Here is a 27,117-nt window from a genome sequence, read left to right as displayed (position 1 = left end):
CTGGCCACATGGGGTACTCCCACAACGTCTCTTAAACTGATCCAAAAAAGTGGTTGCTGGCTCACCCGTATAGTGGCTATGGACCAGTCTATCCCTCAGATTTCTAGATCTTCTAGCTGTAATCACAGCCCTATCTGGGATAAATCTAGAAATCACTGGGTCGGCCTTTAATATATGCCATGACCTATCAAGAATTTTCCTCATTTTCGGGAAGTGTGAGTGGAAATTGGTGATAAATCTCACATCACCATTTCTTTTGGGTTGTCGAATACCATACAGTAACTCATTTCTAGAGGAACCCTTAGCACGATTATATGCTTTCTTAATCATGCGGTTGCTGAAGCCCCGCTCCTTCAGGCGTTGTTTGAGTTCTTCAGCCTGTTTGTAAAAATCACCATCTGTGGAGCATAGCCTCCGCAACCGCAAAAATTGTCCGGTGGGGACCGACTGAATCATGTGTCTAGGATGGGAGGATGTTGCGTGTAGCAACATATTAGTAGAGGTGGGCTTCCGGTAAATATCCGTCTGTATCTCACCCCTCCCATCTTTCTTAAGTGTAACGTCAAGAAACTCCAAAGTTAAGGAGTCACACTTATATGTAATAAAGATATTCTGGTCATTGTTATTTAGTGATCTCATAAAAGTATGTAGATCATCACATGACCCCTGCCAGATCAGAAAGATGTCGTCGATGTACCGGGTCCAAGATAGGACCCGGCACATCGGCGACGACTGATCCGGCAGGGAGAGGTCTCTCTCCCACAGCCCCAGGAACAGGTTGGCGTAAGCCGGGGCAAAGGAAGCCCCCATGGCTGTTCCCTGGAGCTGCAGGAAGAAAGACCCCTTAAACACAAAAAAATTATGTGTTAGTGTGAACTGTAATAACTCAATGACCAAATCTCTAATATTACCTGGTAGATTAGACGTTGAGAGGAAAAACTTCACTGCACGGACCCCATCAACATGTCTGATACTGGTGTAGAGGGACTCGACGTCCCCCGTCACCAGTACCATATCTTCCTCTAAACACAAACCATCAACCTGTCTCAACAATTCCCCTGTGTCTTTCAAAAAAGATGGCAAACCTTCTACTAGCGGTTGAAGCTTAGAATCGATCCATCTATTTATATGTTCGAGATAATTTCCTCGCCCAGAGATAATGGGCGAAATGCCTCTCTTTCGTATAGGGACTTAGGCCATACTACCACGTTCCCCCCCTTGTCGGCCGGTTTAAAGAGAGGCATTTCGCCAATTGGGCAATGCCACATGCTATAAAAAACTCACGTTCAACCCCTTGTCGGCCTTTTCTACACAACTACGGACTATTATCGGTGGGGCTAAAGATATGGGAACAATTACAAAGGAGTTGGCAGATGCTTTAATTGTATCAGATCCTATTGTCCCCACCTTCTATTTGTTGCCAAAATTACATAAGGACGCGCAGACGCCCCCGGGTCGCCCCATTATCTCTGGGCGAGGAAATTATCTCGAACATATAAATAGATGGATCGATTCTAAGCTTCAACCGCTAGTAGAAGGTTTGCCATCTTTTTTGAAAGACACAGGGGAATTGTTGAGACAGGTTGATGGTTTGTGTTTAGAGGAAGATATGGTACTGGTGACGGGGGACGTCGAGTCCCTCTACACCAGTATCAGACATGTTGATGGGGTCCGTGCAGTGAAGTTTTTCCTCTCAACGTCTAATCTACCAGGTAATATTAGAGATTTGGTCATTGAGTTATTACAGTTCACACTAACACATAATTTTTTTGTGTTTAAGGGGTCTTTCTTCCTGCAGCTCCAGGGAACAGCCATGGGGGCTTCCTTTGCCCCGGCTTACGCCAACCTGTTCCTGGGGCTGTGGGAGAGAGACCTCTCCCTGCCGGATCAGTCGTCGCCGATGTGCCGGGTCCTATCTTGGACCCGGTACATCGACGACATCTTTCTGATCTGGCAGGGGTCATGTGATGATCTACATACTTTTATGAGATCACTAAATAACAATGACCAGAATATCTTTATTACATATAAGTGTGACTCCTTAACTTTGGAGTTTCTTGACGTTACACTTAAGAAAGATGGGAGGGGTGAGATACAGACGGATATTTACCGGAAGCCCACCTCTACTAATATGTTGCTACACGCAACATCCTCCCATCCTAGACACATGATTCAGTCGGTCCCCACCGGACAATTTTTGCGGTTGCGGAGGCTATGCTCCACAGATGGTGATTTTTACAAACAGGCTGAAGAACTCAAACAACGCCTGAAGGAGCGGGGCTTCAGCAACCGCATGATTAAGAAAGCATATAATCGTGCTAAGGGTTCCTCTAGAAATGAGTTACTGTATGGTATTCGACAACCCAAAAGAAATGGTGATGTGAGATTTATCACCAATTTCCACTCACACTTCCCGAAAATGAGGAAAATTCTTGATAGGTCATGGCATATATTAAAGGCCGACCCAGTGATTTCTAGATTTATCCCAGATAGGGCTGTGATTACAGCTAGAAGATCTAGAAATCTGAGGGATAGACTGGTCCATAGCCACTATACGGGTGAGCCAGCAACCACTTTTTTGGATCAGTTTAAGAGACGTTGTGGGAGTACCCCATGTGGCCAGTGCGTGGCCTGTCCTAATATGGATCGAACGGACAAATTTAAAAATCAGGAAGGCTCTAGGGAATTCAGTATTAAAACAAATATTACGTGTACCAGCAGAAACGTAATTTATTATGGTGTCTGCCCATGTGATATGATCTACGTGGGTATGACTACCCGACAATTAAAGATCAGAATTCGGGAGCATGTGTTAGGGATCGAGGCAGCGGTTGCTGCAGAGGATGAGACACTATTAAAAACGATCCCTCGACACTTTCGTAGGTTCCATAATTGTGATAGTAGTCAATTTCGGGTAAGAGGCATTGATATGCTCAATACTAACATTCGTGGTGGTGGGATGTTCAGGAAGTTAGCTCAGGTAGAGTCCAGGTGGATATGGACATTGGGCACAGTCCATCCATCTGGACTTAATGAGAACCTTAGTTTCACCCCGTTTCTCTGAGCATTGCTCTCTGTATATGGAGCATTATCCATTCTGTGTGTACATATTTTAACTTGTTTTTATATCACATTTATCTTAGTTATTTCTGATCGGGGAGACATGGTGGAATATGAGGAACAGTGCATCGGCATGGAATATTTCCTGATATGACAGATGGAGAAATTTATAAAGTAGTATGAGAAGATGGATGCCGCTATAAAGCAAATAATGGACTATATATTTTTGACTGATGGTCAATATTTTTAGTGGTATTATGGTGGCACTGATTGAGGGGCAGTAGCTTATCAGATGTGATAATTATGAATATTCGATATAGGTCTAAAAGATGTGATATATAATATTATCTGTATAAACTATCTGCCTGTTATGTGAAAACCTCTTATGTGTAATAGATATATACTAGTGGTCTGTTAGTTCCATGCTGGGATATGCCGGTTATAGGAGGTATAATATCCAGCCTTTTGTCTCCCATCAGCCATTTGTTCCCCATGTTCCTAGTTTTGTCTTGTTTTAATTATATATTTATATATTTTTAAGAGTCATAATTAATATTGGGCAATTGTCCATCTTGTACAGATAGTTGCGCTCCCTGCTCTGTACGCGCTCGCCGTCTGGGTGCCATGGTAGCCGCGGGTTATCGGTATCTGTATGGGGGGTTTGGTCATATGACCTTCCCTCCCTGTGACGCCGATGCCCGCTGCTTGCTGTGGTTACCTGGACGACGTGGCGCGTCATTTCCGGGCCGGGCGCGCAACTTCCGGTGATGACGTCACCGTACACGCGGGAAGGATACTATTTAAAGATCAATGCGAGGTATTGCAGCCAGGCCCCTTGAAAAAGGATTAGGTCCGAAACGTGCGTTGGGGCAGACGCCATTGCCCGGATTACAGCCTCACCGTGATACCCCCGCTACAGAGGTAATGATTTCAGCTGATTTTTTCGGCTTGTTTATGACCTTTTGGTGGTAACTCTCTGGGGGGGGGGGCATGTGTTATATGGTAATGTTAGCAGTGTGTACTTATGTTAACCGGTGATCGGTATCAATACTATTGAAGTAAAAACGCCTGCTAAAGTCCACATTGTTGGACCATGTACACAGCTATATACACTCACCGGCCACTTTATTAGGTACACCATGCTAGTAACGGGTTGGACCCCCTTTTGCCTTCAGAACTGCCTCAATTCTTCGTGGCATAGATTCAACAAGGTGCTGGAAGCATTCCTCAGAGATTTTGGTCCATATTGACATGATGGCATCACACAGTTGCCGCAGATTTGTCGGCTGCACATCCCAAAGATGCTCCATACAAGGCAGGATGGATCCATGCTTTCATGTTGTTTACGCCAAATTCTGACCCTACCATCCGAATGTCGCAGCAGAAATCGAGACTCATCAGACCAAGCAACGTTTTTCCAATCTTCTACTGTCCAATTTCGATGAGCTTGTACAAATTGTAGCCTCAGTTTCCTGTTCTTAGCTGAAAGGAGTGGTACCCGGTGTGGTCTTCTGCTGCTGTAGCCCATCTGCCTCAAAGTTCGACGCACTGTGCGTTCAGAGATGCTCTTAGGCCTACCTTGGTTGTAACGGGTGGCGATTTGAGTCACTGTTGCCTTTCTATCAGCTCGAACCAGTCTGCCCATTCTCCTCTGACCTCTGGCATCAACAAGGCATTTCCGCCCACAGAACTGCCGCTCACTGGATTTTTTTTCTTTTTCGGACCATTCTCTGTAAACCCTAGAGATGGTTGTGCGTGAAAATCCCAGTAGATCAGCAGTTTCTGAAATACTCAGACCAGCCCTTCTGGCACCAACAACCATGCCACGTTCAAAGGCACTCAAATCACCTTTCTTCCCCATACTGATGCTCGGTTTGAACTGCAGGAGATTGTCTTGACCATGTCTACATGCCTAAATGCACTGAGTTGCCGCCATGTGATTGGCTGATTAGAAATTAAGTGTTAACAAGAAGTTGGACAGGTGTACCTAATAAAGTGGCCAGTGAGTGTATATACCTAGTGGTGGGTTCTGAGTCCGGACATGGACGTCCGTCACCTATGTAACACACAGAGTGTATAAGGTGCTCCAATATTCACCCTTTTTCCCAAATTTGGTTTGATGTGATGATGTGTTTTTAAATTATTATTAATAAAGATTATATTGAGTTTTTCTATACAAAAGTGACCAGTTGCATCATTGCTTTGTTTATGGTGTCTATCATATCTGCATTGCAATGGTTTCTGTTGAAGTCAAGTTCGACAGCAAAAATAGCCCCCACAAACAGGAGGAAGATTAAATCAATTATAAGTCAATTACGTCTCCAAGCTTGTCTACTAGATCTCTTTCAGCAACTATGAATGTATGAACATAAGTTTTTTTTCGTCGCAACTTCCTGTAAAAATGCAACATTTGCCCTGATATTGTATACAGAAAAAAAAAAAATACACTAGACATGGTTCAAAGTGGTCAACTAGATTACTAACCTCTTAAGGAATGGATGATTTTTCATAATTGCACTTAAAAGAGGTTGTGTCATGACCAAAAGTATATTTTAATCGATAGATCTAGGAATAAAAATAAACTCCACAATTGGATGTTTAAATAAAATGTCCCTGTGCTGAGATGATCTTATAAAGGTGCCCCTGCTGTGTACCACAGCTCCTGGACAGGGGAGGAAGCAAAAAAAAGTATACAGACATTACAGCCAGGGATCGCAGCTGATTCTTTTTGTGAATAAAATATTTCACTGCCTGTTTGTTATGTAATCCCTACATGTGTTTCGGGTGTTGAATAGCCGAGAGACATGCAGTCCCGGGGACTCAAACAAATTTTTCGAGCACGCCAAAGACATTCGGCTAGCACACGAGTACATTCGCTCATCACTGGTCATCAATAGCAGAGACCTTGTGAACACTAACTTTATAATTGAGAAAAACTGAACTTAATGAATTTACCGTATATACTCAAGTATAAGCCGACCCGAGTATAAGCCGAGACCCCTAATTTTGCCACAAAAAACTGGGAAAACTTAATGACTCTAGTATAAGCCTAGGGTGGAAAATGCAGCAGCTACTGGAAAATTTCAAAAATAAAAATAGATACCAATAAATGTAAAATTAATTGAGACATCAGTAGGTTAAGTGTTTTTGAATATCCATATTGAATCAGGAGCCCCATATAATGCTGCACAAATGTTGATTATGACCCCATAAGATGCTCCATACAGACGTTTGCCCCATATAATGCTCCAAAAATGCTGATTATGGCCCCATAAGATGCTCCAGAGAGACATTTGCCCCATATAATGCTGCACATGGCCCCATAGAGATATTTGCCCCATATAACGCTGCACATGGCCCCATACAGATATTTGCCCCATATAACACTGCACATGGCCCCATACAGATATTTGCCCCATATAACGCTGCACATGGCCCCATACAGATATTTGCCCCAAATAACGCTGCACATGGCCCTATACAGATATTTGCCCCATATAACGCAGCACATGGCCCCATAAGATGCTCCATACAGATATTTACCCCATATGCTGTTGCTGCAATAATAAAAAAAAAAATGGCATACTCACCTCTCAGGCACTTGCTATATTCACCGGTCCGCTTTCCATCGACAGCCGCCGCTGTGTCTTCCCCGTTCTCTGCACTGACGTTCAGGCAGAGGGTTGCGGGCACACTAATCGCGTCACCACGCCCTCTGACCTTAGCGTCACTCCAGAGGACGCAGAAGACACAGCGGCGCCAACAGTGGAACGGGGAACAGGTGAATATCGTGCACTGCGTTATACTCACCTGCTCCTGGCGCGGTACAGTCCCTGTTTCTCCGGGCGCCGGCAGCTTCTTCCTGTATTGAGCGGTCACATGGTACCGCTTATTACAGTAATGAATATGCAGCTCCACACCCTATGGGAGTGGAGTCGGGTCCATATTCATTACTGTAATGAGCGGTACCATGTGACCGCTCAATACAGGAAGAAGCTGCCGGCACCCGGAGAACCAGGGACCTGCAGGGACCACGCAGTGAGCAGGTGAGTATTATTAGACAGCTGCCGCTCCCCCTCCCCTGCCGACCCCTGGGTATGACTCGAGTATAAGCCGAGAGGGGCAATTTCAACCTAAAAAAATGGGCTGAAATCCTCGGCTTATACTCGAGTATATATGGTATGTCTATTGTATTCTAGTATTTGTATATCTAGTGTATTTTCTACACTTAGTTCTTTTATGGATATACACTAATACAAATAACTAACTACAATATGACTAAAGTCGTTAGACAACTTCTAACTTAAAAAGATTGAAATGGAAAATTGTTGTTTTTGTAACATGGACTATACATTTAATTACCTTGTGGGTCATGCACCAGATGAATCGCTGAAAAGTTGAAAACCTCTGGTCGTCTCTTTTTTTTATGTTGCTGAAAGATTTGGAGACAAATGCACAAAAGAGCAAAATGAATAAAAGTGAGAATTGCCATAACTTTTACCATTTCCCCATTTCAAAAGGTAAAAACAACTTATAGTCAACTCTCAAGCTTTCCATTAGAATAGTTTAAAGAAGACATTTCACCAGCTGGCCACATGATGTAAAAGTGGCTGCAGGTCTATATAAAATGCAGTTTTTATTTTTTAATTTCTCCTCTCCAGTGCAGAGATATTAGCTTGTAAATTTAGGTTGTAAATTATAAGTGATTCCCTAGCTAGGAGAATGTACTTTTTCCCCTTGCATGACACTGACCAATCATAAGCTGCAGGTGTCATGAAGAGAGGAGAAAAAAGGGATTTTTGTGTACTCGCCATAAAATCTTTATCTCCGAGCCAATCATTGGGGGACACAGGACAATGGGTGTTATGCTGCTAACACTAGGAGGCTGACACTAAGTTAATACAAAGAAAGTTAGCTCCTCCTCTGAAGTATACACCCCCATGCTGGTTCCCAGAGAACCAGTTCAGTGAAAAAGCAGTAGGAGATCATTAACAACATATGAGTACATGTGAAATTACAGATCAAGTGCAAAGCCATTAGGCTAACAGGGTGGGTGCTGTGTCCCCCCAATGATTGGCTAGGAGAAAAAGATTTTACGGTGAGAACACAAAAATCCCTTTTTTTCCTTCGCATCATTGGGGGACACAGGACATCTCAAAGCAGTCCCTGGGTGGGAAACAACATAACAGATCAAGGCCCCACGTAACAACTGTCTAGATGTGTGCCACCACGGCCTGCCGAATTCGCCTGCCCAGACTCGCATCGGTGGAAGTCTGGGTGTGAATATTATAGTATTTCGAGAATGTGTGCAGACTGGACCAAGTAGCAGCTTTGTAGACCTGCTCCGCCGACGCCTGATGCTGAAAGACCCAAGAAGCCCACATCGACAAAGTGGAGTGTGCCCTGATCCCCGCTGGGATAGGCTGGCCTCTGACACGGTAGGACTCCTGGATGGTGGAACGAATCCACCTGGCTATAGTAGCCTTTGAAGCGACTAAACCCTTCCTGTGCCCCTCAGGAAGCACGAATAAAGCATCCGTACTATGGAAGGACGCCGTCCTCGAGACATACCTTCTCGTAGCTCTCACAACATCCAGAGTGTGAAGGGCCCGTTCCACTCTGGACCGGTGCCAGACAGAACGAGGGAACAACAATGTCTTCATTAAGATGGAAGGACAGACCACCTTGGGCAAAAAGGATGGGGACTAGTGATGAGCGAATATACTCGTTACTCGAGATTTCCCGAGCACACTCGTGTGTCCTCTAAGTATTTTTTAGTGCTCGTAGATTTAGTTTTCATCACCACAGCTGAATGATTTACAGCTATTAGCCAGGCTAAGTACATGTGGGGGTTGCCTCATTGCTAGGGAATCCCCACATGTAATCAAGCAGGCTAGTAGCTGTAAATCATCCAGCTATGGCGAAGAAAACAATCTCCCAGAACTAAAAAGCTCGAGTAACGACGTGACCGCAACGAGAAAGGCGACCTTCCAGGACAGGAAGGTCAGCGAGACATCCTGAAGCTGTTCAAAAGGAGTCTCCTGTAACACCCTCGGACCAAGTTAAGTTCCCAAGGATCTAACGGCATGTACTACATGTGCAACCCCTTGCATGAAAGTCTTCACTTGCAGTTTTGTCATAATCCTACACTGGAATAAGACCGACAAGGCCGAGAACTGAGGGAACTGAGAGCCAGGCCTGAGTCCAGACTGGACTGATGGAAGTCAAAAATGGTGGGGATAGAAAAAACGAGGGGGGGGGACATCACCTGATCTCTGCACCATGCAAAAAAGGTTTTCCAGGTACGGTGGTATATGCGTACTGACGCAGGTTTACGAGCACTAAGCATTGTGGAAACAACCTGCTGTGAAAAAAAACAGCCTGGGTTAGAACTCAGGATTCAACAGCCAAGCCATTAAACACAGGGCCCCCTGAGTTCTGGTGGCAAATCAAACCCTGGGAGAACAGATCTGGATGATCCGGCAATCGCCAGGGATGTCGGAAACGAGGTGTACCAACTCCGCGAATCACGCTTGGCGGGACAGGATTACTGGAACCCCCTCCGCTTTGATGACTCAAAAGTAGTAGTAGGGGAAAAATGTAAGGAAGGCGAAACTGCCACCATGGAAGAACCAGAGCAACCACTCTGATGGCTCTTGGATCTAGAGACCGAGCTATGAACTCGGGAACTTTGGCATTCAGTCTGGACGCCATTAGTTCGACATATGGGATCCCCCAGCGAAGACAGATCTGTTGAAAAACTTCAGGATGAAGTTCCCACTCCCCCAAAGAGAGACCCTGACAGCTGAGGAAGTCTGCTGCCCAGTTTTCTTCACCTGGGATGTGCACTACCAAGATCACCGAGTGATTGCTCTCGGCCCATCGGAGAATGTGAGCTACCCCGGCCAAGGCCGCTCCGGCTGTGGGTGCCCCCTTGATGACTGATGTACGCCACAGCTGTGGAATTATCAGATTGAATTCGGATGGGGTGACCCGCCAGAAGATAGTGGAACTGCTGCATGGCTAGCCGTATTGCTCGGATCTCTAGAACATTGATCGGAAGTCTGGATTCCTGAGTTGACCAGCAGCTTTGAGCAGTACGGTGAGAAAAAACTGCTCCCCAGCCCAGAAGACTGGCATCGGTACTCACCACTAACCATTGAACCGGAAGAAAAGATCTCCCCTGGTTGAGGGAGGAGCTCAGAGTCCACCATCTGACTCACAGAGACAAGCGGCACAGGCGGTCGAGACAGAATGGGTTCCTGACCCAAGCTGCCAGAAGAGCATGCTGTACGGGACGGAGATGCAGTTGAGCGAAGTGGACTGCTTACATTGTGGCCACTATTTTTCTCAGAACCCTCAAAGCAAATCGGATGGAATGAGGGGGACAAGAGACAAAATGCACGAGCTCCGTGTTGAAGGGCTAAGGCCTTGTCGAGGGAGAATCACCAACCCTCAGGAGGTGTCCAGGATCATCCCTAAAATGGACTCTGCACAGTCCTATAATGAAAGTCCCTTGACTAGAAAGTCATCCAGATAGGGCAGAACTACCACGCCCCGAGAGTGCAACATGGACATGACGGCCGCCATGACCTTTGTGAACACTCTGGGAGTGGTAGCGAGGCCAAAGGGCAAATCCGTGAACTGAAAATGCTGTTCGCGAATGGGGAAGCGCAGGAATTTTTGGTGAGGGGGAAAAAAAGAAGTAATAAAATATATATCGGAATGCTGAGGTAAGCATCCCAAATGTCTATGGAAGTCAGAAACTCCCATTTTTCTACTGAAGTAATGACCGAACGGACGGACTCAATCTGAAATTGGCAGACCTTGACAAAATTGTTTAGAGGTTTGAGGTCCAGGATGGGTCTTACTTTTCCGTCCTTTTTTGGAAACACAAACAGGTTCGAGTAGAACCCTTTGAACTTTTTGTTTTCTGGGACTGGCACAATGACTCCATCTTGACGCAGTGAATCTATGGCTCGAGGGAAAGCCCTTGTCCTCGCTTTGGAGTTTGGAAAACGGGAAAGGAAGAACCGTGTTGCGGGACGAGAGGAAAAATCAAATTTGTATCCGGAGGACACCAGGTCTCTGACCCATTTGTCATGGACGACGTAAAGCCAGACCTGACGAAACAGAAGTAGGCATCCGCCTACCTTGCTGGTGCCGACCGGATAATGCCAGGAGTCATTGGGCAGAAAATCTCTGCGACCTAGTTCCCTTAGGTCTAGACCATAATTTCCCAAACTCCAGTCCTCACGGACCCCAACAGGTCATGTTTTCAGGATTTCCTTAGTATTGCACAGGTGATGGAAGTATCAGGAGTTCTCTCACTTGTGCAGCACTATGGAAATCCTGAAAACATGACCTGTTGGGTTCCGTGAGGACTGGAGTTTGGGAAATACTGGTCTAGACTGTCTTGGACGACCCTTCCACTGCTGGTGGGGTCTATAGGAAACTTGCGACCCTTTGTTCCTGTGTGAGGAATGCCCTGATTCGGAAGTAGCAGCGGGCCAGCTTGGGTTGGTATGAAGAGATCAGAAGCAGATTTGTTGCTGACGCTTAAAAGGGACACCTAAGCCTCTGCTGGGGAAGGAATTTGCTCTTCCCTCCTGCAGCATCCGAAATAAGCTGATCCAACTACTCACCAAATAAACGGCCACTCTGGTAAGGGAGTGATATCAGAGACCTTTTGGACGCAGAGTCCGCTTTCCATTCTCTGAGCCATAATGCTCTTCTGATTGTAATGGCATTTGCTACTGACAGCGTCGCACAACTAGCCGCATCCAAAGAGGCGTGAACCACAGTCTCCCGCTCAAGAGATTTAATTGGCCAGCTGCACTGCCTCCGGGGAAGGTTACTGCTCTGAATCGAAGTAGTTAAGATCTCCGCCCAGGAAACCATTGCTTTAGCTACCCATGTGGCGGCGAAGGAAGGATAGAGCGCTGAACACGAGGCCTCAAAGACTGAACGAGACAGATTTTCTATCTGATGGTCCATGAGATTTTTAAATTGATGACCCATCCGACAGCGATAAAAGGATTTTGGAAGCCAGTTGGGATACTGGTGGGTCTACTACAGGAGATTCGGCCCAATCTTTCCTCAGAAAAGCTGAAAAAAAGGATACCGCTCTTCAATAGGCCTCTGCCCAGTGAATCGCTTATCTGGACGCTCCCTGTGCCGATCAACTATAGTCCGAAACTCCGGGTGAATGGCAAATGTTCTACAAGGGCGTGTAGTCCTTTTGAAGAATACTGTATGATCCGGAGCAGAATCGGAGTCATCGTCAACCTTCAGCGTTTGGTTGGCGGCCTCAATAATTGAATCCACCAATTTCTGGAAACCTGGCGAGTCCAGATCCAAGGAAACATCTGAATCATACTCAATCATGTTCGCCACACACCTCTGGTGAGAGAGAGCGAGAAGCGGTGATCGCAGATGGCAAGGCACTAGTGACGAGCGAGTATACTCGTTGCTCGGGTTTTCCCCGAGCACGCTCGGGTGGTCTCCGAGCATTTGTGACTGCTCGGAGATTTAGTTTTCTTTGCCGCAGCTGCATGATTTGCAGCTACTAGACAGCTTGATTACATGTGGGGATTCCCTAGCAACCAGGCAAATATAGACAAATACAAGGGGGTAAATATAGACATACAATTAAACATGAGCAAAAAGCAAGGCACACAGGTAAATAAGGAGGGAGGACCCTGCCCGCGGATGCAGAGGATGGGTGAGGATACATTAGGAGAGGGTAGAGCTGGTCGTGCGGCGGTTCAGTAGCTTGAGGACCAATGCAGGCTGCAAGCTTGTCTGAAGAGGTGAGTCTTCAGGTTCTTTTTGAAGGTTTCTATGGTAGGCGAGAGTCTGATGTGTTGTGGTAGAGAGTTCCAGAGTATGGGGAAAGCACAGGAGAAGTCTTGGATGCGGTTGTGGGAAGAAGAGATGAGAGGGGAGTAGAGAAGGAGATCTTGAGAGGATCGGAGGTTGCGTGTAGGTAAGTACCGGGAGACCATGTCACAGATGTATGGAGGAGACAGGTTGTGGATAGCTTTGTAGGTCATTGTAAGGGTTTTGAACTGGAGTCTCTGGGCGATAGGAAGCCAGTGAAGGGCTTGGCATAGGGAAGAGGCTAAGAAATAGCGGGGAGACAGGTAGATCAGTCGGGCAGCAGAGTGTAGGATGGATTGGAGTGGTGCCAGAGTGCTAGAGGGGAGGCTAGAGAGTAGGAGGTTGCAGTAGTCAAGGCGGGAGATGATAAGGGCATGCACTAGTGTTTTTGTGGTGTTGTAATCAAGGAATGACCGGATCCGGGAGATATTTTTGAGTTTGAGACGGCAGGAGGCAAGGGCTTGGATATGTGGCTTGAAAGAGAGGGCAGAGTCAAGGTTCACCCTGAGGCACCGAGCGTGTGGGACTGGGGAAAGTGAGCAGACCATGACATTGATAGATGGGGAAAGATGATGAATTCTGTTTTCTCCATGTTCAGTTTTAGAAAGCGAGCAGAAAAGAAGGCCAAGATAGCAGACAGACAATGTGGGATCTTGGTAAGTAAGAAGGTGAGGTCAGGTCCGGATAGGTAGATATGCGTGTCATCAGCATAGAGATGATACTGCACACCGTGGGATTCTATGAGCTGTCCCAGGCCGAAGGTGTAGATGGAGAAGAGTAGGGGTCCTAGAATAGAGACTTGAGGAACACCGACAGACAAGGGGCAAAGTGAGGAGGTGGTGTGGGGGACGGAGACACTGAATATTCGGTCTGTCAAATATGACGAGATCCAGGATAGGGCCAAGTCTGTGATGCCAAGAGATGAGAGGATCTGTAGCAGAAGGGAGTGGTCCACAGTGTCAAAGGCAGAAGGCAGGTCCAGGAGAAGGAGGACAGAGTAGTGTCACTTGCTCTTGGCAGTTAGTAAGTCATTGGTGACTTTAGTTAGGGCAGTTTCAGTTGAGTGATGGGGTCAGAAGCCAGATTGTAACCGGTCAAAGAGGGAGCAGGAGGAGAGGTGGGAGGACAGTTGAAGATGGACATGTTGTTCCAGTAATTTTGAGGCATAAGGGATTAGAGATATTGGGCGATAGCTAGACACAGAGGATGGGTCAAGGGAGGGCTTTTTGGAGAGCCCTTTCCACACGGTGCGTTGGCGCCGGACAAAACGAAGGCAAGACAATGTCCTCGTTCATGTGGAATGAGGACACAACCTCTGGCAAAATAGGGGGTGCTAGCCTAAGCACCACCTTATCCTGATAAAAAAGCAAAAACGGAGCTCGGCAGGATAGAGCCGCCTGATGGCCACCAGAAATACTACCTTCCAGGAAAGGTATGTCAAGGAGATGTCCTGAAGAGGCTCGAATGGAGATTCCTGCAGGACCCCTAGGACCAGGTTAAGGTCCCAAGCGTTCAGGGGGGCCTTGTAAGGCAGTACCATGTGAGAAACGCCCTGTATGAAGGTCTTCACCTGTAAATTGGTAGCGATCCTGCGCTGCAAAATGACAGACAAGGCTGATATCTGTCTCGAGGGTACTTGGTGCTAGACCCGAATCCAGGCCGGCTTGGAGGAAAGCTAAAATGTTGGGGATAGAGAAACGAAGTGGAGAATAACTGCGCTCTCTGCACCAGGCGAAGAAGACCTTCCAGGTGTGATGGTAGATACGTGCTGAGGCGGGCTTCCGGGCGCTATATCATAGTAGCAGCCACCTTCTGGGAGAACCCGGCCTGGGTTAGAATCCAAGATTCAATGGCTAGGCCGTTAAACTCAGGGCCCCCGAGCTCTGGAGGTAGACCGGGCCCTGGTAGAGAAGGTCTGCGTGCTCTGGCAGCCGCCAGGGATCCTCGGCGAGCAGCTGTACTAGGTATGCGTACCATGACCGACGAGGCCAATCTGGAGCGACCAGAATTGCTGGGACCCGCTCTATCTTGATCTTCCTGATGACACTTGGGAGCAGTGGCAGCGGGGGAAACAGGTATGGGAGATGAAACTGGTTCGAAAGTAGAAAAGAAAGGTCTGGGAAAAACCAGACATGTGCCTGCTTAAGACACCAAGCATGAACTGGGTTCGCCTGCGGCCAGTGTCAGGGTGTATACTGCAGAGGAGGAGCTAACTTTTTTTTTGGTTTACTTAGTGTCAGCCTCCTGGCGGCAGTAGCATACACCCACAGTCCTGTGTCCCCCAATGAGACAAAGGTGAAAATGTCAGAAGAACATGTTTTCTCCAGAGAGATGTAATCATAGCCAGCACTGATCGCTATGCTTAATGTGTAGTATAGAGCAGAGCTGGGTATGATTACAAACACCCGTGGCAGTTCCCATCTCCTGGCAGTGAATGTAGGGAAGCAGAGCTGCAGAGGTGTTTGTAATCAAACTCAACTCTGCTGTATTACCATAAATTACAACCAAAACTTTACAAGCCATTATCGGCTTCAAGTTCAAGACAAAGACATTTCCTCTCCTTTGAGAATAGGCACAACTGCATATTTTTTATACATGCATCTATAAGAGCGCAACATTTTTTGCTTCTTTCTTCATGATACTTGAGGAATTAGGCTTATGTCGCTTTTGTATTCTTTTACATTTTAATGTCAATATTGGGAAAAATATGAAGGAAAAAATAATTAGTCCTCTCCCTTTTTTAACTGTATTTAGAACCACAAAGGACCAATAAAAACACAATTTGAATGGTGTCCCCTCCTTTCCGTTACAAATATTTTCCGAAATCAGACAAGTGGCTTTTTTCCCTCCCCAATGTGGGCGGGGAAAGAAACAGTTACTAGGAATGATAGCAGCTTTTTTCCCCCTACTTTTAAAAGAGAACCTGTTAGCGGGATTTAGCCCTATAAACTAAAGTCATGGCTATAATCGCACTATAATGCTGATTTAACGGATACCTGACGTGAAACCATCCGATCAGTGGCTGTTGAATCTCACCTTGTGAAGTTTTTACAAAATGACTTCTTGTGTGCTAATAGAAAGCAGACTCACACTGCACACGCGCCGCCAACACAATGATGGCGGTAGTGTGGCATTTTAAGGAGGCAGGTCATAATCAGTGACCTGTCCAAAAAGCTGAGAAGGCTTGTGGGTGAGGGGCACAGAGAATCAGAAGACCACCTTGACCCTATGTCCCGCCACGAAGCACACAAGATGCCATTTTATGAAAACTTCACAAGTTGAGTATTCAACCACTGATCAGATCCCTTCACATCAAGTATCAGATAAACCAGCATCATAGCACCATTATAGCCATGACTTTAGTTTATAAGGCAAAATCTTGCTAACAGGTTCTCTTTAATTGTGAATTTCTTTCTAACTTTGAGCCATTTAAAAGATCTTTAAAAAAAACCTCTAAATTCCCCTATAACTGGGATTGACATATTAGGGCTGATCTAAGTCTGTTAGGACCTAGTAGCTCATGCTACCTCCTGTCACTGTGATTACTGGGTCCAGAGCAGGAATCGCAGTCAGCCCTTCCTTTACTGTATACTCTGCACATGTTCATAGACTGATAATCCGCGATCTCATGCAGCTACTTACTATGCAAACAAGTTTTACAACATCACTGCTGAATAATATGTGGATCACACAAATGTTTAAAGTCTATGGGCAGTGCTGAATTAGCTAGTGTCTTATCTATCTATATAATCGTCTAAGGGTCACTTCCATCTGTTTGTCTGTCACGGAAATCCCGCGTCGCTGATCGGCCGGCCGTGAATTCGCCCTTCCCTACTCCCCTCCAGTCAGTGCCACCATAGCTGTTTAGCAGTCCGTTAAACGGACTGCGTTACACCGCGGCATAACCTTCCGGCGCCTTTCCCGCTCCTCGCGACGCTCCGGTCCCAAGAATCCATTGCGGCAATGACCAGAGATGACGTTGCATCTTGGGACCAGAGCGTTGCGAGGAGCATCGCTAAACGTCTAGTCTGGATCCGGGGGCCGCCGGAAGGTAACTATTTTAATTCTTTTTTTTTTTTTTTTTTTAACAGGGATATGGTGCCCACATTGCTATACACTGCGTGGCCTGTGTTATATACACTGCGTGGCCTGTGTTATATACACTGCGTGGCCTGTGTTATATACACTGCGTGGCCTGTGTTATATACACTGCGTGGCCTGTGTTATATACACTGCGTGGCCTGTGTTATATACACTGCGTGGCCTGTGTTATATACACTGCGTGGCCTGTGTTATATACACTGCGTGGCCTGTGTTATATACACTGCGTGGCCTGTGTTATATACACTGCGTGGCCTGTGTTATATACACTGCGTGGCCTGTGTTATATACACTGCGTGGCCTGTGTTATATACACTGCGTGGCCTGTGTTATATACACTGCGTGGCCTGTGTTATATACACTGCGTGGCCTGTGTTATATACACTGCGTGGCCTGTGTTATATACACTGCGTGGCCTGTGTTATATACACTGCGTGGCCTGTGTTATATACACTGCGTGGCCTGTGTTATATACACTGCGTGGCCTGTGTTATATACACTGCGTGGCCTGTGTTATATACACTGCGTGGCCTGTGTTATATACACTGCGTGGCCTGTGTTATATACACTGCGTGGCCTGTGTTATATACACTGCGTGGCCTGTGTTATATACACTGCGTGGCCGTGCAATATACTACTATACATATTCTAAAATACCCGATGTGTTAGAATCGGGCCACCATCTAGTTATAGATAATCATGTAGGAATCAGTCCCATGTCAATAAACAAGACCGCTTAAAATGACACAAAGTCTATTGCATATGCACCTTCAAGACTTTCATGGCTTTCTCCAGTTTCCTCTTGCTCTTTGTATTCTTTTTCCCAGTGGCATATCTCACCATAAGGTCTCTTGCAGTTGGTCCTTCATCCTTTAAATTAAGTGGGAATTTAATTCACTTAAAAATCAATAATATATATATATATTTATTTCTAGCTGCTAAGTTGGGTGACAGTGACCACATGCTGTCAGATTAAGTGGAGTAAAGGCAAAGGTATATTCCAAACAGTGCTCAGAAATGAAGATATGTCCTCCTGTAGGGTTTTGCAGTAAGTATACAAAAATACTCCTGCTGAGTTTAAAACCCCACTGCGAGAGGGTGTCCTTAATTTCAGGGATAATCCCTGATGGAGGAAGCCGCAAGCTACCGAAACGCGTAGGATTAGGACCCCTTATATTCCCTTACACCTGATTTCAGGTAGGGGTGTGATGTCACCAACCCTAATACATGTGGTTTTACCACTTAGGTCAGTTGGCAATATTGTTCCACCGGCCGGGGCAGCGTATGGGTCTAATATTATTGCCCAAACTTAGCTTTATACAGCCCTTGGAATCCTTAAACAGATAGATCCATGGTTACGTACTGTCACAGATAGACTCACACAGGTCAGTGCTGGGAGCGTATAGGACCTAGGTACTCTATCAGTTTCCTGTTTCTTTCCAATGTAACTCCACCCACCCCCTCGGGCCACAAGGCTTTCACAGTACTGCTGCGTGTCCTTGGCGGCTCCTGGTGGCTGTCAGGGTATGTGCACACGTCAGGATTTCTTGCAGAAATTTCCTGAAGAAAACCGAAAATTTTCTGCAAGAAATCCGCATTTTTTTTCGCGTTTTTTTTTCGTTTTTTTTCGCGTTTTTTTAGCATTTTGCAAGCGAAATTAGCTTGCAGAATGCTAAAGTTTTCCAAGCGATCTGTAGCATCGCTTGGAAAACTGACAGGTTGGTCACACTTGTCAAACATAGTGTTTGACAAGTGTGACCAACTTTTTACTATAGATGCAGCCTATGCAGCATCTATAGTAAAAGATAGAATGTTTAAAAATAATAAAAAAAATAAAAAACGGTAATTAGTCTTACCGGTAATAGTATTTCCAGGAATCCATCCTGACAGCACCATGGAGGTTGTCTTCTTATCCACAGTGGGACAGGAAACCACGAGCATAAAAGGACCCTCCCCTTACCAATCATCAGTGATTTTCAAAGTACCACATCTGGATGGATGCCAAAAAAGAATATTTTATTTAAACACAAACAAGATACAAATGTTTACGTCACATCAGATCTTAGTAAATTAGCATGGGAAGGGAAACTAGCAGTGCTGTCAGGATGGATTCCTGGAAATACTATTACCGGTAAGACTAATTACCGTTTTCCAGGTCATCCACCTGACAGCACCATGGAGAAGTACCAAAGCAGACTACTTCCTAGGGTGGGAATACTGCCTGGAGTACCCTCCTGCCAAAACTTAATTGTGTTGACATCACGTCTAGTTTGTAATGTTTGGAAAAAGTACTAAGGTTAGACCAGGAAGCGGCGTTACAAATTTGATCTGCTGAAGCCCCCCCTTTTTCTGCCCATGAGGCTGCCATTGACCTAGACGAATGTGCTCTGATATAACCCGGTGGATCCCTCCCCCGGGCTTTATAGGCCGAGATTATTGCGGATCTAATCCATCTCGCAATTGTGGATTTAGATGCCTTCTTACCCTTATTCGGGCCTCTAAATTGAACAAAAAGGTTATTATCTACCCTCCAGGGTGCTGTAATTTCTAGGTATTTAAGAACCGATTCTTTAACGTCCAGACTATGATAAAGAGACTCTTTTTGATTTCTGGGAGACTGAAAGAAAGAAGGGAGTATGACTTCCTGATTAATATTTGAATCGGAGACCACCTTCGGAAGGAAAGCTGGGTCCAGTCTCAGAACCAGCCTGTCATGAAAAATCTGTAAGTACGGATCTTGAATAGAGAGGGCCTGAAGCTCTCCCAGTCTCTTAGCGGAAGTAATGGCTACAAGGAAGGCCGTTTTTAGGGACAATTTACCTATGTCTGGGTTATCGTCCAAATTAAACTGAATTTTACATAATTCGTTAAGAACCAGATTTAAATCCCATGGTGGGATAGTCTTCCTTAATAGAGGTTTTAGTCTTGCAACTGCTCTGGAAAATCGACTTATCCATGGGTGAGCTGATAAAGTACAGTCGTAGAAAACACTAAGGGCCGCGATTTGTACCCGTAAGGTACTGGGTCTGAGACCTGCATTAAACCCTGCCTGGAGAAAATCAAGGATTTTGGGAACATTAGGCCGGTCAGTATCGACTGCAGTTTCTCCACAGTGGCTGCAGAATTTTTTCCAGATTTTTAAGTAGATAGAAGAGGTTACTGGCTTCCTGCTTGCTTTTAACGTAGAGATCACCTCGTCCGATAAACCCTTTGCTCTTAGGACTTGCCGCTCAGGATCCAGGCTGATAGACGGAGGGATTCCGGATTCTGGTGTAGAACGGGACCTTGAAAGAGGAGATCCCTTCTTTGTGGAAGAATAACTGGTTTCCCCTTTGACATCTTGTTCAGTAAGGTAAACCAACTCCTCTTCGGCCAGTACGGTACTACAAGAAGGACTTTGGCTCCATCTTCTGCGATCTTCCTGAGAGTCCTTGGGATTAGGGCAAGCGGTGGGAACGCGTACAACAGGCCTCTGTTCCATGATTGGGAGAAGGCATCGACTCCAGCTGGGTTTTCCTGAGGGTTTAGTGAATAGAAGATGCTGGTCTTTGCGTTCTGTCTGGTTGCAAAGAGGTCTATCTCCGGATACCCCCAATGACGACACAGGTCTCTGAAAACCACGTTGTTTAGCTCCCATTCCGTAGATAGCACCGTCCTCCTGCTCAGGAAGTCTGCTACTTGGTTGCTGGAACCTTCCAGGTGAACTGCGGAGATCGAGAGTACCGTCACTTCTGCCCACCTGAAGATTCGTTCCGCCAACTGCTGTAGAGCTCTGTGTCTCGGGCCACCCTGATGTCGAAGGAACGCCACTGCTGTCGTGTTGTCCGAGAGCACCTTCACGTGCCTGTTCTTCACCAAGGCTTGCGCTGAAGATAGGACCTTCCAGACTGCGAGCAGCTCTCTGAAGTTTGAGGACCGCATGCTGTTTTCTCGGGTCCACAGACCTTGGTAATACCTTCCCTGGATGTGGCCTCCCCAGCCTTGCTGACTTGCGTCCGTGGTAATTATTACTTCGGGAGTATGACTCCAGGGTACTCCCTGCTTGAGGTTTTTGGGATCTGTCCACCAACGCAACGAGGTTTTCACCTGGTTTGGCAACTGTATCACCTTGTCCAAGGACCCCTGTCTTCTGTCCCAGGATGAGAGAATCGCCTGTTGAAGCTGTCGGGAGTGAAACTGACACCAATTTACGCAAGGTATGCATGCCGTCATCATTCCTAGGATTTTCATAGCATCCCTGATGGAAACTCTGTTTTTCGCGAAGAGATGAATCTTGCTTATTATGCTTCGGAGTTTTTCCTCCGGCAAAAAGGACATCCTGACATCTGAGTCTAACATGACCCCGAGGAATTTTATCCTCCGTTTGGGTACTAGATCGGATTTTTTCCAGTTTATGATCCACCCCAAATTCTGCAGTGTGGAGATTACGAACTGACAGTCGGTCCTGAGTTGATTTACCGTGTCTGCTACCACTAGGAAGTCGTCCAGATACGGGATGACTAAGATATCTCGATTTCTTAGGTAGGCTACTACCTCTATCATAATCTTTGTAAAAACTCTTGGCGCTGAAGCTAGACCGAACGGCAGACAACGAAACTGGTAATGAAGGACTTTTCCTCCTTTTTCTACTGCAAACCTCAGATATTTTTGGTGGTTTAGGCAGATAGGAACGTGGTAATACGCACTCTTTAAGTCTAGAGTGCACATAACCACTTCCCTGTCCAGGAGGGGAATCGTAGATTTTATCGATTCCATTTTGAATCGTTTGTATACTACCCAAGAATTTAGGTGTTTGAGATTTATGATAGTTCTTGACTCTCCCGAAGGTTTTATTATAGAGAATAGGCTTGAGTAAAATCCCTGTCCTATCTCTTGGGGAGGTACCGGGACAATCGCAGCTGTTTTTAGCAGATCCTGAATATCTACCCACATGGGCGATGTTGTGGTGAGATGGGGGCTGGAGATCAGGAATTTTTGTGGGGGAGGAGAAGAGAACTCGATTCTGTAGCCCTGAGCAACTAGTTGTAACACCCATGGGCTTGTAGTGATCTTTTGCCAGCCTCCTGAAAATCTGGTTAAACGCCCCCCCACTCTGGTGGCGTCATTTTCTATGGTAGCTCGGTGTTGAACCTGAAAAGGTGGATTCCTTATTCTTGGTTCTGGATTCTCCGCCCTTTGGGTAACTCCACCTGCCTTGTTTCCCTTTCCCCCTATAATCACTTTTTTGATTATAACGTGGTCTCCGAAAGGGCTGAAATTTTTTACGTTTGTCCTCTGGGAACCCCTTTTTATCATCTGACGCTTTCTCTAAGATGTCATCTAGTACCGGACCGAATACTCTTCCCCCTGAAAATGGTATGGCGCAGAGCTTATTTTTGGAATGAACGTCCCCGGACCAGTTCTTGAGCCAGATGGCTCTTCTGGCCGCGTTTGATAGGGATTGATTCCTAGCCGTAAACCTTACTGTTTCCGCCGACGCATCTGCTAAGAAATCTGTACCCATTTTAAGGAGGGGAAGGGATTTTAATATTGTTTCTCTAGGGGTTTTAGAGGAAAGCTGGTCCGCTAGGTCGTCCACCCATAGGTGCATAGACCGTGCTACTGAAGTTGCTGCTATGTTCGCACGCATTACAGCTGCTGAGCTCTCCCAGGCTCGTTTTAGGAGACTGTCTGCCTTCCTATCCATAGCCTCCTTTAAATTAGATGAGTCCTCAAAGGGTATTGCAGTTCTTTTGGAGACTCTGGCTAAGGGAACGTCTATTTTAGGGACATCCTCCCAGTCTTTGACCTCCGCTGGATCAAAAGGGAGGCGTAGCTTAAAGTCTTTAGGAATGATTAGGCGTTTTTCCGCCTCCTCCCATTCCTCCAGAATCATTCCACGAATATGAGCGTTGACGGGGAAGACTTTTGAGGTCTGGGCTCGTAATCCGCCAAACATTTCATCTTGGATTGAACAAGAGGCTGGCGGCTCTTCAATTTGCATGGTGTGCCTTACTGCGCCCAGGAGCTCGTCGGTGTCCGCAGAGGAAAATAAGTATTTTTTCCCCCTGTGGAAAAACAGCAGACATAAGTGTCAATCCCGCCGGACACCAGCCGTGCACAGTGCGGAGCCCCCTCACCTGCCGGGAGGGTCTTTAAACTCCTCGTTCTCCAGCTCTGAATCGGACAAGGCCCCTTCAGATGAAGAGTCCGAATCCCTCATTCTCTTCTTATCTGGCTGTGAGGGTTGAGGGGTCATTAAGCCCGAGACTGATGCCTGTACCTCCTCCCTGATCATAGTCCGCATGTTAGACATGAGAGAGGCCTGCTCTTCGCCCAGTATGCGGTTAGTGCAGGGCTCACACAGGGGTTTCTGCCATGTGTCCTTTAGTTTAGCGGAGCATAACGGGCACTTCTTACATCTCCCTTTCTTAGCTGCGGCGGTGGAGGCTACCTATAATAATAGAAGTGGCCCTGTTTTAGAAGGAGGTAGAAACACCCGGGAGGTAGGCATTTAACAGTTGCCCTCTGCAAGGGGACTTACGTGAGCCTGGCTATCACCCTCTATCCTGGCGGAATCCTCCATCTCGGATATTGCAGGATAGAGGTCTAACTACGGCTTTTACCTTATATGCTTGTCCTCCTGGCGTTGGAGCGTTCGCGCTCGCCGGCATGCCCCGGAAGTGCTGCATCTTCCCCATAGAGAGATGGGGACGCCGCCCCCGCCCCCTGTCGACCGCGACCCGGAAGTGCTATGCCGGGCTCAGCGTGCGGCGTTCCAGGGAGACAGAGCTGCGGTGAGCGTCCAGGCTGTCTGCTCTGTTCCAAAGGCAGACCCGGAAACGCTCGGCGGCGTGCTCGGTCGAGAGCCTCTCCAGGAGGAAACGACCGGCAATCCCAGGAGCAGCGCTGCACCGGGTGAGCTGAGGGACCCTGTGTCGGGTTTCGGCTTACGGGGACTTGTAGTGGGAAGGGTAATAAGGGCCGAGACCCCCCGATCCACACTCCCCCAAACGGAGCTGCCGGAATCCTCGTAGTTCCTATCCAAAGTGGGACAGGAAAAACACTGATGATTGGTAAGGGGAGGGTCCTTTTATGCTCGTGGTTTCCTGTCCCACTGTGGATAAGAAGACAACCTCCATGGTGCTGTCAGGTGGATGACCTGGAAAAAATGGTTATACTCACCTGCAGACAGCGGATCTCCTCAGCGGCGTCCGTTCCTATAGATGCTGTGTGTGTGCAGGACCTTCCATGACGTCGCGGTCATGTGAGCGGTCACATGACCGGTCTCGCGACCAATCACAAGACCGCGACGTCATCGCAGGTCCTTCACCGCACACCCGCTATAGGAACCGAAGCGGCAGCATGCACCGGAGAGGCGGGAAGACTCCGGAGGCCATCGAAGGTGAGTATATCACTATTTTTTATTTTAATTCTTTTTTTTTTTACCAATTATATGGTGCCCAGTCCGTGGAGGAGAGTCTCCTCTCCTCCACCCTGGGTACCAACCGCACATGATCTGCTTACTTCCCGCATGGTGTGCACAGCCCCGTGCGGGAAGTAAGCAGATCAATGCACTCCTAGGTGTGCGGAATCCCCGCAATTCGGCATTTTTAATGAACATGTTGCTTTTTTTTCCGCGATGCGATTTTTTCGCGGAAAAAAATGCAACATTTGCACAAAAAATGCGGAATACACTGTAAATAATAGGAGGCATATGTTAGCGTTTTTTTCACGTTTTTATCACGTTTTTATAGCGAAAAAACACGAAAAAAAATGCGAAAAATACTGAACGTGTGCACATGGCCTCACTGTGCGCCGACACAGACGGACACCTCCGTGCTCACTACAGACAAACAGCGCCATCTCTCTACGCTACAGGCCGGACACCGTGCAGCCAGCTCCTAAAGTGACAGCAAGTTTTGTGCACCCATCTAACATCCAAGGTAACCGCATGAGCTTATATGTTTAATTATACGTAACAGTATTTATACACATGTGCTTTATGTACTGGTAAACACACTACAGCCCTGGACATAACGCACCCAGCTTTCTTGTTAGGATCAGTGTACCCAGCTTTCCTAACAACCTAAACCCTGGGCATTATTTGCCGCTTGTTATACATGCTTATGCACTTGCACCAATATATGTGAGGACATCATGCACCCAGCTTTTAAAGTGACAGCAAGTTTAGTGCACCCCTCTTTTCCAGCCACTCGCCAGTAAAATCCAAGGTAACAGCTTGAGCTTATATGTTTAATTAACAGCATTTAAACATGTGCTGGCAGTCTAGTGTATGTATTGTTTAAATACACTGCGGCCCCAGACACAAGGCACCCAGCTTTTCTGTTAAGATCAGTGCACCCAGCTTTCCTAACAAACTATATTCTGGGCATATTTTCAGGTTGTTGTACAGAACTATATGCTTATGCATTTACATCAATTTATGTGAGGTGGTATCTTGTCCTATATACACTGCCACTTTTGTGAAATTAAGGACACCCTTTCGCAGTGGGGTTTTAAACTCAGCAGGAGTATTGTTGTATACTTACTGCAAAACCCTGCAAGAGGACATATCTTTTCCCTCCCCCCTCCCATTTCTGAGTGCTGTTCGGAATATACCTTTAAAAATTAATATAGTCTGCAAAATTGAAACATCTACCCTGACAGGACTAACCTCAGATTCGGAGTCACTGTCTTTCTTCTCATTGTCCTTTCCTAGAAAAAATTGCAAAGCTGCAACCAGTATCTGGGAAGAGAAAATAAATAAATCGTATGGATTTCAAGAAATGTATCACCTGAAATTTCCCACCCAGTAGCAAATAATCAGTAATTTTAATAAATTCAAAAAAAAAAAAAAAATTGGATTAAAGCTCATAAACTCACCTTAGTTACTTTAGAAAAACAGGCGGTTGTTATTACATTGACTGTTTTAGCATCATTCCTGGAAAAAAAAAAAACAAAACAAAAAAAAACAAGCTATTAAATCTGTTGATGGTGCGGGGAGATCGGTGCCCTTGAAGGGACCCGTCGCCCCCAAGAATCAGCTCAGGCATGACATCCCACATCGCAGGAGAGGATACGGAGAGGTGACACTCTCCGTGCTCACCTGTTGATGGTTCGGGGAGATCGGAACCTTGAAACAATCCGTCGCCCCATTCATGCGAGGAAAGATTAAAATTCAAAAAGGCAAAGAGTAAAAATTGAAAAGTAAAATAATGAAGAGCTTTGGGTCTGAATAGACCCGTCCGTGTGGCCCCTACGGACATTAAGCAAGAACTGGTTAGCTGAGAGCCAGCAGGAGGGTGTATACTGCAGGGGAGGAGATCACTTTCTTTGTATCACTTAGTGTCAGCCTCCTAGTGGCAGCGGCATACACCCCACGGTCTGTGTCCCCCAATGAGGCGAAGGAGAAACAAGCTATTAAAAAATATAAATATCACTTAACAAAAAATAATTATTTGCCACACAATATTCGGAGGCAAAATTCTCGGATAAGATGCTAACCGAGAGAATGCCCGGGTGATAACTGAGTAACTTCAGTGTGCTCGAAAAATATGTTTTGAGTCCCCGCAGCTGCATGTCTCGTGGCTGTTGGGACAGCAGCAATACCTGCAGGGATTATCTGTTTGTTAGGCAGTCCCTTCATGTATTGAAGCTGTCCAACAGCCGCGAGACATGCAGCCGCGGGACTTGAACATATTATTCGAGCACACCAAAAACACTCGGTTAGCACATGAGCATGCTCAGATAACATCTTATCCCAGAACGTTCGCTCATCACTAATTAAGAGCATATTACCCGCTCCACGCACAGTGATATGTTAGTATTGTCAAGGTGAAAATATATTTCTTATATATCTTTCTGTACTTTTATACTCTTATACTGTGAAACAATAAGTTTTTCCTATGCTTGCAGATATAACTGTATTTAAAGATGGCCGCCAGAGCTTAGTTTCGTTTCAGGTTTTAGTGTCCGAAGGGTTAAGCCATTTCCTCAGAAACGAAACTCAGGAATGTGAAGAAAGGGAGGATTCACCAGAAGACGTCAGAACAAATCAGGAAGACTGGATGCTAGCTTAAACCCCGCCTAATG

At 46.3% G+C, this 27,117-nt stretch overlaps 2 protein-coding genes across 4 annotated transcripts in view; both read right to left on the bottom strand.

Annotated features, from left to right (window-relative positions):
- The window catches only part of SDAD1 (SDA1 domain containing 1), a 120,216-nt gene that overhangs the window by 69,931 nt on the left and 23,168 nt on the right, over nt 1-27,117 (bottom strand). For all 3 annotated transcript variants that reach the window (XM_077276237.1, XM_077276244.1, XM_077276253.1), the window contains exons 7-10: nt 25,909-25,966; nt 25,700-25,771; nt 17,812-17,913; nt 7,423-7,492 (exon numbers count right to left, since the gene is read on the bottom strand). In XM_077276237.1, coding sequence (XP_077132352.1) covers nt 7,423-7,492; nt 17,812-17,913; nt 25,700-25,771; nt 25,909-25,966 — 302 coding nt within the window. The remainder of the gene's footprint in view (nt 1-7,422; nt 7,493-17,811; nt 17,914-25,699; nt 25,772-25,908; nt 25,967-27,117) is intronic.
- LOC143787446 (lamina-associated polypeptide 2, isoforms alpha/zeta-like) lies at nt 22,145-23,338 on the bottom strand. The gene is made up of 2 exons (XM_077276190.1): nt 23,163-23,338; nt 22,145-23,090 (listed from the first exon to the last, which is right to left on the bottom strand). The coding sequence occupies exons 1-2, from the start codon at nt 23,336-23,338 to the stop codon at nt 22,145-22,147; spliced, it is 1,122 nt and encodes a 373-aa protein (XP_077132305.1).

The sequence above is a fragment of the Ranitomeya variabilis genome, chromosome 1 (assembly GCF_051348905.1).
Source record: "Ranitomeya variabilis isolate aRanVar5 chromosome 1, aRanVar5.hap1, whole genome shotgun sequence".
NCBI classification, from domain to species: Eukaryota; Metazoa; Chordata; class Amphibia; order Anura; family Dendrobatidae; genus Ranitomeya; species Ranitomeya variabilis.
This window is presented reverse-complemented; position numbering and strand designations above follow the sequence as displayed.

Coding starts and splice junctions, on each gene's coding strand:
- LOC143787446 (XM_077276190.1), bottom strand. CDS start 23,338: ATGTCTAACATGCGGACTATGATCAGGGAGGAGGTACAGGCATCAGTC. Junction 23,091..23,162: donor TTTAAAGACCCTCCCGGCAG/GTGAGGGGGCTC, acceptor GTTTTTCCACAG/GGGGAAAAAATACTTATTTT.